The following is a 12,138-nucleotide window of genomic DNA, read 5'->3' as shown; positions in this document are numbered from 1 at the left end:
AAGAAATGATTAGTAACCAGTTTTAAGAACCTTGTGTTCCTTGGTCACTGCAAGGTGTGAGAGTAGACGAAATGCAGACACTGGAAACAATCTTTCCAAAGACTTGTTCGGAAAGATTTGTTGCTTGAGGGTGTAGTAGATCATGTGTTTGTTATCTTCAGAAGATGATTGCTAATCCTTTCACTTCTTCATATCAAGTTTAATGAAGGGGTTCCCATGGAATCACTCAGAAAGAGTGCAATGTGTTCCTTGCTATTAGGAGACCTAGAGAAGTTGAGAAAACTATAGCCACTCTGGAAGCAAGAAGATATTTTCTGCTTTCAGATAATCCTTAACTCTTAGAGTTCATGGAGACAAAGGACGTATGATAGTTTCTTTTGTGTGAAGTGGGGCCATATAGAAGAAAGATCTAACAAACAATGATCTTGCATTCTGTGAAGAAAAAAAAAAAAAGACAGGAAGACAGAGGATTTCCAAGAGCAAAAAAACAAGATATGACAGCAAACCTGAAGACATATGCAAAAAGTTGCAAATGATCAATAAAGATAAATAATATCTCTAACTCATAATTTAGACCTGACCAATAGTTATTTTAGATCATGTGAAAAAAAGTCTTAAGGGCAGAGAATTGAAGAGCAGATCCTAAGTGACATATAAAAAGTTGCAAATGATTATCAAACATAAATGATACCTGTAACTTAGATGGAATTGGGAGAGGGATACTAGGTTATCAACCTGAGATAAAAAAAATGTAAAATTCTAAGGAATGTATTGCAGAAAGAATAATTATTGTTGGGAGACACCCGTATTCAGATGACATGGACTTATTAGAATATAAACTCCACAAACGCAAGCAATGTGATTATTTCACCACGTATAACATTTTCAGCAGCTGGCATAGTGCCTGGAATGGAATAGTGGTTCAATAATTAATTGAACAAATGGGTTCTACTATTTGATTGCACTGACTTCATTTCTGGAATTTGCTTAGGTCTGTTGGCAGAGGGATTGTTAAACTAAAATGTCCTATCGTTGAATGCTTACACAATGTTAAGGCAAACAGTATATTCACATGTTCTTGGGGGAAGCATTTGTTATATGAGAATAGACAGATCTTTCTAGCATTCACACTGCAAGTTTATGGAAAGATGCTTTATATTAAGAGATTGTAAAACTTACCTGAACTCATGTGGTAGAAACTGGAAACAAATAACTTTCCTATTGCTAGAACCCCTATCTAATTAGATTGATGCTTAGTTGCAAAACTTCCTAGGTACTTCGTGCTCTTTTCTGTCTTTGTCTGTTCGTTTGTCTTTTTGAGACAGAATCTGACTATTCAGTTCAGGCTGGCCTTGAGCTCACTTTGTAGCTCAGGCTGGTCTCAAACTTGCAGTGATCCTCCGGCCCCAGCCTCCTGAGTGCTGGAATTTCAGGCACCATGCCCGGCTGCACCTTCCTGTCTTGATCTATTTCCATATTCTCTCATTTCTTGATCTTTTGGCTGCCTTTTAGTTGAATCTGGCATCAGAACTTTGAAGTAATCATTTTTATTGCCATTCTGATGCTGTGTTGGTTGCTATCTTTTAAAATTTCTCTTGTATTCTTGCTCTGTTATTTGGGGGCAAAACCTGCCTTTTTGTCCATTTGCACCCAAAATTCCCTCTGAGGTCTCAGGGGAGGCAATTCCTGTTATCATTTTTTCTTTCCTTTTTTTAAATTTTATTTTAAAGAGGGTAAAGCTAAACACAACAAAACAACAAAGCCAATTGGAAGAAAACAGATCATCACTGTCTATCATATTGTCTCTTGTTTTCTTCTAAATAGTTGTCCATATCTTCACACACAATGAATTCATACAAAACAAAATAGTATTTTACTGGTCAGAACAGAGTCATAAAGGCATTATAGTCCTTCAAAACTAGACAATAGGGAAATCAACAATGGCTGCCATAATGTCTTTCATTCTCTTCAAAATAGCTGTCTGTTTGTCACTTTCTTGCCCAACACCTAGAACTTAAAGGAAGAGAGGTTTATTTTGGCTCGTGTTTCCACTCCATGATCTGCTATATCCAAGACAGGAAGTGCATGGTGGAAGAGTTTGGTGGAAGAAAGCTACTCACATCATTGCAGCCAGAAAGCAGAGAGAGAAAGGAGGAGCCAAGGAGGGAGAGAAAACTTTCCAGGTCATGTCCCTATAACTCACTTCTTCTGATCTGATCCAATCTCTTAACAGCAAGCCAGGTAAAATGCCCCATGACACAATCACCTTCCAAAGGTCCAACTCTAACCACGTGAATCTTTTGGGGGACATTCCAGATCTAAACCATAGCATCTGCATTTTGAGAATATGCTAGGCACTATAAAAACCACTATGACTAATACGTTCTGCAAGTATTTTGCAGTGTTAAAATTAGCAAGTCACTTGGTGTACTGAGATGCATATGAAATGCAAAGGAGAGGTAAGTGAATTAGGTTACAGAGGGCAGACTTGCAGGAGGAAGTTTAAATTATATACTGTGAGAAGAAAGGACCCATAAGTGGATTTTAAACAGGGGATTAATGTGAGCAGTATTCAGATTATAACATGTTCTTGGTGACATCGGGGCAGCATTATGAAAACCAAGACTTTCACAGTATTTTTGGGATTTGGGGCCATAAAATCATACTTTTCTTCACACAAAATGGCTTCATTTTCTTATACATTTTTACTTTTCATTCCTATTCTTCTAGTTTTTCCCCCATCTCATTACTTACTGTCAAGTTCTCAACTATTGCTTACTTATCTCATTATAGCTGTTTCCCTAGAGCAACCTCAGACTTCTTTTTGATTGATTTGTAGTTGGAAAAACAAATAGAAAAATTTGTGTTGCAATTCTACACAGACTTTGAGTTGTTATTAAAATGGATATTAGTGGCTTATAAGTGCTGCCCCACTCATTAAATGCTGTGGCTTTGTGATATCTTTCTGTTACTTAAAGCTTCCCTTCTCTGCATTTTATAATCTGACTTTTGTGGACAATGACACACCAATTACCAAAAAAAAGCAGATCTAATAGAGAGTGTTTGGGACTCTGACAAGTGCAGATGGCATAACACAACCATTTTATTAGGCAGAAATATAGATGGGAAATTCAAAAAAGCACTACAGGTAAAGGCTCTGGTATCCAGAGGCTTTGAGAAGATCTCTCAGGTGTTGGTCATTTCATTTTCAATAGCTTCGGTCAGTGTTAGACCTCAGTCCCACACTCGAGGTTTGATGATGACATAGTCATTCAACTCATAGTTCAGAGCCTGCCAGTTCAGGATACTACCATTGACATAGGACCCATAATACACAGCCTGGACGTCATCTGGAGACAGTACAGAGTCCCACATGTACACGTCCCCAATCTCTCCTAAAAATGACTGACCTCGATCAAACTTTCCTCCATAGGAATCCTGCTCCTGCCCCAAGATAATCTTGGGGTGAGCTGCCACAGAGTACCCCCTCTTCAGACCTTTTTTCACCAAAGGCTTCCCATTGATCCAAAACTCAGCAATGCCAGAGGAGGACTCCCAGCTGGTACAGATATGCACTGGAGCTAGAATCTCTTCGGGAACCCTGGCTGTGACTTTGGTCCCTCCAATGTACAGACTGTATTCTCCAAGCTTTTCTTTATAAATGAGTAGCTCATTATCCTTGCCTGGGGTGTTGTAGGAGAAGAGGCTGTAATGTCGAGAAAGATCACTATAAGCTCGCAAACACACGGTAAATTCCTGCAGAGGTGTCTCCAATTTTGTTATCAGATTCACGTGATCACTGGAAGATTCTCTAGGGAACACAAATACCTTCTTGTCGAGGTCTGTGGGGGGTAACATAAGACATGCAATGACTTTTACCTTAGAGAAACAGCATCCAGGTTTAACCTCTTTTCTCATTTCAGGCCCCTTGGTTATCTCTGAGCTTCCTACCTGTCTGAGCAAAGACATCCAGGAAGATGGTAAAGACAGAGACCCAAAAAAGCATCTTGTCCATGTTCTTGGGCTGGGGCCGTGACAGCAGCAGCAGTGACAGCACAATGTAGGAGGCAGCACAGTGGCTGTTCACTCAGCTCTGAGGTTCATAGTCTAAGATCCCAGGTGGTATTTGCCCCTGGGTTGAGGATGGGAATGGAAAGCACCAGTAATGTGTGAATGATTTTCTAGACTCTCCCTCCTGATGCCAGTAATCAGAGCTGCTGATGAAGAAAGAATAATGAAGTCTTGGGCTGGGAAATCAATTGCAGTTAATTATTAGATATAAGTGATGGTCATGTCTGTGACCCAGCTTTGTTGCTGGGAAGAGGGTGGCTGCAGAGTTGCAGCCCTGTGGATGGGCTGAGGAGTTGAACTGGTCACAAGGGGGATCTCACTTCATTCGCCAGAGGTTTCTTCATCTTGTGGCCCTGTGTTCTTCCAGGAGCTCCCGGGTTACGTGGAGAGTCTTCCTAGACCAGTTCTCTCATGTGTTGTAGAAATGAGACTTTGTCTAGTTATATGAAGTAGTGTTCTCTTAGCAGAATATTAAGGGATTCTGTTTTCTGCCATTTACCTTGAAAATTCCTATGTTTGATTAATCAAGAACATTGCCTAAGGGAAAGAGACAGTTACTGTACAAACTTTGACCTCACTGAGGCTTTTTAAATTTAATTTTATTTTTTGGTATGAATCTTTTTTTTTTTTTTTTTTAGTATTGGGGATCAAACTCATGACCTTGTACTTGCTAGGCAGGCGCTTATGCCGCTGAGCTAAATCCCTTGCCCTCAATTTTATTTTTTTGCTACTGTTAACTCAGCTCTAGTTTTCTTTTGAATATCATGATGCTGTCTCATCCTAGGTTTTCCACTTCTCATTGTGACTTTTTCTGGTGACATGTTCACTACCTTGCAGAGGCGTTGGCATTTCACCCAGTTTTCATCTCTTCTTTGAGCCTTTCTTTCGGGCATTGAGGCATTTAGTCAGTCTTTGCCGGTGACTCCACTAATGCATTACAGTCACATTTGCTTACTAATTTGCAGGCACTCTAGGGGCCGGGGACTCAGTGGTGACTGACCCTCACGGGACTTCAGGGACTTTCATTTCAGTTCTCTCTATTGTCATTTTATCAATCATCACTCAAGCCCATTCTGCCTCTCAGATCTCAAACTGCTGTCTCCTTTTTCATTTATGTTATCTTCCTTCTCTTTCACTCATAATTCTATGGAATCTTCATTGTCATCTTTGTGTTTACTTTCTTATTCATTCTCTCTTTTCTCAGCCTACTCCAGGCCTTCTGATCGGCTTTTTGCACCGATATGGTAATTGACGCTAATAATTCATTACTGTTCAAATTATCCTTCATATTTTCATCTCTGGGTAGGTTCCATTCTTAATTTTTTTTCTCTCTGAGCTGAATCCAGGATGTGAAGCATTATTTGACTTGTTGTCCAACAGGGAAGAGTGTTGGAATTATAATTATACAACCTGTCACATTCTGAATTAAATACAGATCATTCTGCTTGGAAGCCAGTGTTGTTTGCAGTTTTGCTCCAACCTGGCTGTAATTTCTTAATCAAATCCTATTCTCTAGTTGAATACCTCTAATTGTTCTTCATTGATGTCTGACTTTCCTGATTTTGATACTTCTAGTTATTATTTATATTGTGTTGAAATTCTCTCTTATCTTTCTGTTTCTTAAAATCCTAACCAATCTTTAAAATTAATCTTGAAAGTGATCTACCTTGTGAAGACTTTTCTTTATTTTTTATTTTATTTTTTTGACATAGGGTATTGCTATGCAGTTCAGGCCTTGAACTCACTACGTAGCCTGGGTTGGCCTTGAATTTGTAGCAATCCTCCTGCCTTAGCCTCCCAAGTGCTGGGATTATAAGCATGTATCACTATGCCTGGCATGAAGATTTTTATGGTATCCCCACTAGAAACATTGTTTTAACCTATTTTAAATTCCTCATAAAGTCTTAATCAAAGACTTGGGAATAGATTCCCAGTGTTGTCATTTGTCAGTGGTTGACTATTGTGCATGACACTATAGCTCTCAGGACTTTAGATTCCCTTTGTACAACAAAGATAAAACTATCTACTGCATAGTGTTTGAGGGATGATAAACGGTAAAGTATAATATGCATAAAGTACGCAGAACACTGGCTGGATATTATTAGTAGTATTATCTTTTTAAAGCCTTTTATGGATATTACCATAATCTGCTTCATTTTAAGGATTTTTGCATATTTATTTCTTTTTTTCTCCTTAGACTGAAGATGGTTAAAATTCAGAGAACAACTGCTTCTAGATTTCATCATAAATTAATAAATTACCATTCTGTAGACAAGAAACAATTTTAGGATCAATACAGAAAAGAATATTTTTAAATAAGATCTATGAGAATTGACTGAAAAACATGGTGAATGTTTACATTAAAAATTATTTACTACAACTGGGCATGGTGATGCATGCCTGTAACCTCAGCACTTGGGAGGCTGAGGTAGGAGGATTGCCATGAATTCAAGGCCAGCCAAGGCTGCATGGTGAGTTTAAGGTCAACCTGCACCACAAAACAAGACTCTGTCTTAAAAAACTAAAAAAATTATTACAGTAAAAGTCATATTATCATTTGTACTCCTCAAAATACTCCCTGTCACTTTAGTCATATATGTACTAGATCATTCTTGGCATTTTCTAGAGCAGTCTTAAAAGTCATTTTTCATGACTGTCTTTAGTTGTGTTGTCATGGCTTCCTGGATGGCCTGTATCAATTCTAAATATGTGCCTTGTATGTTCATTTTTATCATGAGGGAAGAGCCATAAAACATGCAATGCTAGATTCAATGGGTAAGGTGGATAAGGACACACCTTAATGCTTTATTTTTTATTTTAAAAAGAAAAAATAACAATAAAATAGAGTTTCAGTTGATTTCTTGATGATAGCCATTCTTTCTGGGCTGAGATGAAATCTCAGTGTTGTTTTAATTTGCATGTTTCTAGTGACCAGGGATATTGAACATTTCCCTCATGTACTTCTCTGCCATTTATATTTCTTCATCTGAGAATTGAGTATTCATCTCAGGTGCTCTTTGCTATAATGAGTCTTTGAATCTGGGGAGGGATCTGGTTTTTTCAATTCTTTATATGTTCTAGATATAAATCCTTTGTCTGTGGGACAACTGGCTGTAACTTTTCCCACTCTGAGTTGTCTTTTCACTCAACTGGTGATTTATTTAGTTGTGCAAAAGCTTTCTCATTAGGTGAGATCCTATGTGTAGATTCTTTGTAATGTTTATCTTTCAGTCTGAATTTTGTTCATGAAATCTCTGCCTACCTACCTATTTTCTCTTCCAGTAAGTTTAGTGTTTCTATTTTAGTATTTAAATCTTTGATCCAGTGACTTTAGTTTAGTGTATGGTGATAGATATGGATCTAGTTTTAGTCTTCAGGATGTAGAAAGCCAGTTTCTCCAGTATCATTTATTAAAGAGGCTATCTTTCTTCCAGCAAACATGTTTGGTCCCTTTGTCAAAGATAAGGTGGCTGAGTTGGGGGGGGGTGCTGACACTGTAACTTCTATTGTACTCCACAGGCCATCAGACCTGTTTTTTTCAATGCCATGCTGATTTTATCACAGTAGCTTCATAGTATAATTTAATATCTGGGATTGTGGTATCCCTCATTTGTCTTTCATTTTTTTGTTTTTGTTTTTGTTTTTGTTTTTGTTTTTTTTTTTGGCCTGGAGTTGCTTTTGCTAGTCTAGGTCTCTTCTGTTTCTGGATGAATTTTAGGAATGTTTTCTCTAGATCTGGGAGGCATGCTAATGGTATTTTGATTGGGATTACATTAAAACTGTGTAAAAAATTTGGAAGTATGGTCATTTTCACTATGTTCATTCTTACCTAAGAGCAAGAGATACTTTCCTATTTTCTGATGTCCTCTTTGAGCTCTGTCTTGGTTACTTTTTATCATTGCTGAGACAAAATACTTGACACCCAAAATGAAGGAAGGAAAGGTTTATTTAGCATACACTTTTTGGAGGTTTTAGTCCATACTCAGCTGGCTCTCACGCAGGGTGGTATAGTTAAGTGGCAGTCATTCAAAGGAAGAAAGCAAAAAGAGCAGAAAGGACAGAAAGAGCACACTTCTTCCCTCTCTTATATTGTATGCCAGCTACCTGCCCCTGAGCAGGTGCAGCACTCATACTACCAAGCCCAGAACTAGGCAATGAACCAATTACAAATGCTAGACTCAGCCACCTCCATGACCGCATGAGGCTTGGGGGTCATCCAAACACAAACCATAACAAGTATCTTTTTTAGGGTACTGTAATTTTGACTATGTGAATCTTTTACATCCTTTGTTAAAATGATTCTAAATATTTCATTTTTTAGATGATATTGAAAAGGGTGTTTACCTAATTTCTCTTTCTGTGAGTCTGTTGTTTGTGTATAGGAATGTTACTGTTACTGTATATTGAATAAAAGTGGTGATAATGGACATCATTGTCTTGCTCCTGATTTTAGAGTAAAAGTTTTCAGTTTTTAAACACTTGATGTGAGGTTGGACATTGGTTTGTCATAGATGGCTTTTTAAGATTGAGGTAAAGATCATCTTTTCCAATTCTCTGTAGGTTTTTCTAATCATGAATGAGTGTTGGACTTTATCAAATGATTTTTTCTGCATCTATTGAGATGATCATGTGATTTTTGTCTTTTGTTCTATTAATAACACAAGGTTTTATGAGCCTGCCTTCTATTTGTTACTTACTGAGCAATAGGATTCAGTGATTTTTTTTGCCCACAACTTGCAGAGACACTTACTAAAGAGGACTTCCAGAATTGCTTCAGAATGTGGCAAGAATGATGTGTTTAAAGTGAGAGGGAGCATTCTAAAGGGCTATTAATGACAACACACCTTTTAGTGTCATAAATTTTTAAATGGAAACATTTGCCCCTGTGGTCACCACTTGTAGGTTCATGGAAATGAACTGGTAGATAAATGAATCTGAAGAGGTTACAGGGAGGATGTTTTGTACTACTGTTAATAGCCTAGTGACTGGGCTTGTAGTTGAACAGGACAGAGTGTTCATATATTGAGAGAAGACAAGTAGGTTGACAAGTAGGATGCATAGGAAATGGGTATGGATTTTTCCTTTAGTTTCTTTGCCTGGATTATGCCTCAGTCTTTGTGAGGGAAGATCTCATGCTTCAGGAGTTCTCAAATCAAAACCAAAGATTCTGTTGTGCAAGGGAAGAGACTGGTGTCAGGATAAAAGAAAATGAATTCTTGGCCTTCTGACTCTCTTCTTGATAATGAACATTAAAATTATAGTGTTGGCTTCTGGTTGGATGGTTCCAGAAGATTTGAGTTTGAAGGAGGAAAGATGACCATCTGTTGAGGAAAGGCATTGGAGATATCCGTGTGCTTCATGTAGAGTTGCCTTGGTATAATCAACTGGCGTACAAGAGTTGACTTCATAGAGAATAGGGGAAGAAGGCAGTGACAGAGAGAGGATGAGGATCTGACTCAAAGCTGCAGTAAACTAGTGAGAAATGTTACCTAAATATTAAAGAACACCTCAAAGATACTTTCCATGGCCATGGCTATTTAGGGATGACAGACAGTTAGAATAAGTATTAGGAAAATCTGGATAGCAAGAGACTAAAGTAGAACATGGAGTAGTATTAATCATTTTAGTACAAAGAAAGAATTATCTGCTGTGTATTTTGCTAGCTAGAAGATATTTAAGAGCATTCAGATATAAAAATGGAAGCATTAAAAATTACTAATCATCACCCTGATATGTGGTTGTATAAATTCAAAGATAATCTTCTGTGGATGGTAGAGTCTTACAGAAAAGGAAAAAAGAGAAAAGATGAGAACAAGAATGTACAGAATATAGAACCAAATTAGATTTTACTCCAAAATTTTGATTGCATATTATTTGGTTGCATCTTAGCCCATTTTGCATTGCTTTAACTGAATGCCATGGGTTGAGTAATTCATAAGAATAGATACTCATTTAGCTCATGTTTCTGGAGTGCAAGAGCATGGTGTCAGCTACTGAGAACACTCTTGCAGCACTGTACCATGATGGTAACGTGCAATGAGGCAACTGCTTTGATAGTAAAGCCACTCCTAATATAAGCTGCTGATCCATTAATCTTTAGGTTACCAATCACTTCACAAAGCTCCTCATCCACTATTGACAAATGACATGTGAACTGGAAATACTCAGTGCTAATTGTTGTAGATAGGACAACAGAGAAGAAGGTAGGTCATTTGGAGGAGCTGGAGAGTGGGTGATAAGTTTGGCCCCCCACGATGCTAAATTCAAAATGATAGTATGACCTCCACATAAAAAAGGCCAATGGAAAATTTAAACTATGTAGCTGTCATTTGGTATTCAAAATATATGTTTCAGAGGAATTGATTGTAGTTGTTGATGAGACAATAGATTACTTTTTTCAGTGAACCTGAGAAGCGAGAAAAGGTCAGAGAATTAAATGCTGGCTCCAGGGAATGCTTCCTTTTGTGGGGCTGGAGGAAAAGGAAGAGTTGAGGCTGGGAGAAGGGTGTGTGTGCAGTGTGACAGTATGTCCAGTGTCATGGAAACTGAATTAGTGCAAGTTTCCAGGAGGCAGTGTCCCCTAGTATAAATGTTTCAGAGAGATCTACGTAGAAAAGATGCTGTATTTAGCCATAAAAATTTCATTGGTGACCTTTGAAAAAGTAATTTTCATAAAGTGAGCACAGCAGAATTCAAGTTTTAGGGGATGATGGAGGGAAAAAGAGGGAAGGAAGCCTGTTTTCTGTAGTACAGTAAGTCTGACAAGGAACAAAGGGACAAAAACCTGATTCTGCTCGGTAGACTCCAGGTTCAATGTGTATTTCCCACAGATTACAGATTTGCCCTTTTTGACACTGTTTCCCACTCTGTAGCATTTTCTCTGCCAGTGGAGAAAAATCAGTACCCACCTGAGATTATGATTGACCTTTTTATCAAAGGAGCTCTTTTAGGCTATAAATGCCAGGGTACAGGCTTGCTGGACAATTTCTATTTCTTCCCAATTTTGGCTTTTTCAGAAGCCAGGCAACCACTTTGCAGGTCCTACTGATACACCTTTAAGAAGTGATTAGATCACCAGAACTCTGTTCTTGCAAATGGATTAATGTCACTGTTGCAAGATTGGGTTTGTTATAAAAGTAAATTCAGCTTTTTCTTGCTGTTTCCTGTGCTGTCTTACCAGATGATGCTTTCAGCTATGTTAGAATGCATCAGGAATCCCCTTACCCACCACGTCTAGGACATTTTAGCCTCCAGAACTATAAGCAAAATAAACTTGTACTATTTATAAAATACTCTGTGGCATTCTGTTAATGCAGCACAAAATAGACTAATACAGAAAATTGGTACCCAAGGAGGGTGGGTATGCTAATAATAATAAAAAACACCTGCAGGTGTGGAAGGAGCTTTGGGACTGGATAATGGGTAGAGGCTAGGAGAGTTTGGAGTAGTAGGCTAGTAAAAGTCTAGATTTCGATGAATGATGGAGAATTAAGAGAAATTTTGGTGAGGACTTTGGGAAAAAAACACTTGAGAGAATGTCTGGAACTTCTTTAAAATTACGTAGGTGGTGATAGTGGGACACAGACAGAAATATGGACAATGGATGGCTTTCTGATGAGGTCTTAAATGGAACTGAGGAACAAGGACTTGAAAACTGAGGTGAACTTCAGCTTTCTACGGTTATAAAAAAGCTTGATGGAATCATACCTTCAGGTCTTATGGAAGACGGAGCTGAAGAGCTGTGGACTATAACAGCTAGCAGAAGAAATACCTAAGCATCAAAGCTTTCAGGGTACAGCCTGGCTTCTTTTGTCCCCTTAGAGTAAAATAACAGAAGAGATAAATGATTTAAGAATGGAATTCATAATCAGAAAGGAAGCACATACCTTGTGGCGATTTCACAGGCTTGCAGTTAGAGGGGAATTTACCTCAGGATAAATCACCCCTGGAGTCTCATGTCTATCTGATTCAGATGAGACTCTGGAATTTTCGGTTGGCACTAAAGTGAGTTAGAACTTTTGGGACTGATGGAAGGAGGTGAATGCATTTTGCATGTGAGAAGGATAT

At 38.2% G+C, this 12,138-nt stretch overlaps 1 protein-coding gene across 1 annotated transcript; it reads right to left on the bottom strand.

Moving 5' to 3' along the window:
- Positions 1–3,083: 3,083 nt before the first annotated feature.
- On the bottom strand, positions 3,084–4,162 carry Apcs (amyloid P component, serum). The gene is made up of 2 exons (XM_003466552.3): positions 3,952–4,162; positions 3,084–3,842 (listed from the first exon to the last, which is right to left on the bottom strand). Exons 1-2 carry the CDS (start codon positions 4,013–4,015, stop codon positions 3,235–3,237), a joined length of 672 nt encoding a protein of 223 aa, XP_003466600.1. The 5' UTR covers positions 4,016–4,162; the 3' UTR covers positions 3,084–3,234.
- Between the last annotated feature and the right edge of the window lie 7,976 nt (positions 4,163–12,138).

The sequence above is a fragment of the Cavia porcellus genome, unplaced genomic scaffold, assembly GCF_034190915.1.
Source record: "Cavia porcellus strain 051 isolate PalLab524CR breed Dunkin Hartley unplaced genomic scaffold, mCavPor4.1 scaffold_7, whole genome shotgun sequence".
Classification (NCBI taxonomy): domain Eukaryota; kingdom Metazoa; phylum Chordata; class Mammalia; order Rodentia; family Caviidae; genus Cavia; species Cavia porcellus.
Note: the sequence above shows the minus strand (reverse complement) of the source record. Positions and strands in the feature narration are given on the sequence as shown.

Bases quoted from the DNA above. Each gene is read 5' to 3' on its own strand.
- Apcs (XM_003466552.3), bottom strand. From the start codon at position 4,015: ATGGACAAGATGCTTTTTTGGGTCTCTGTCTTTACCATCTTCCTGGAT. The intron at 3,843-3,951 runs GTAGGAAGCTCA...TACCCCCCACAG, and splicing joins GGATGTCTTTGCTCAGACAG to ACCTCGACAAGAAGGTATTT.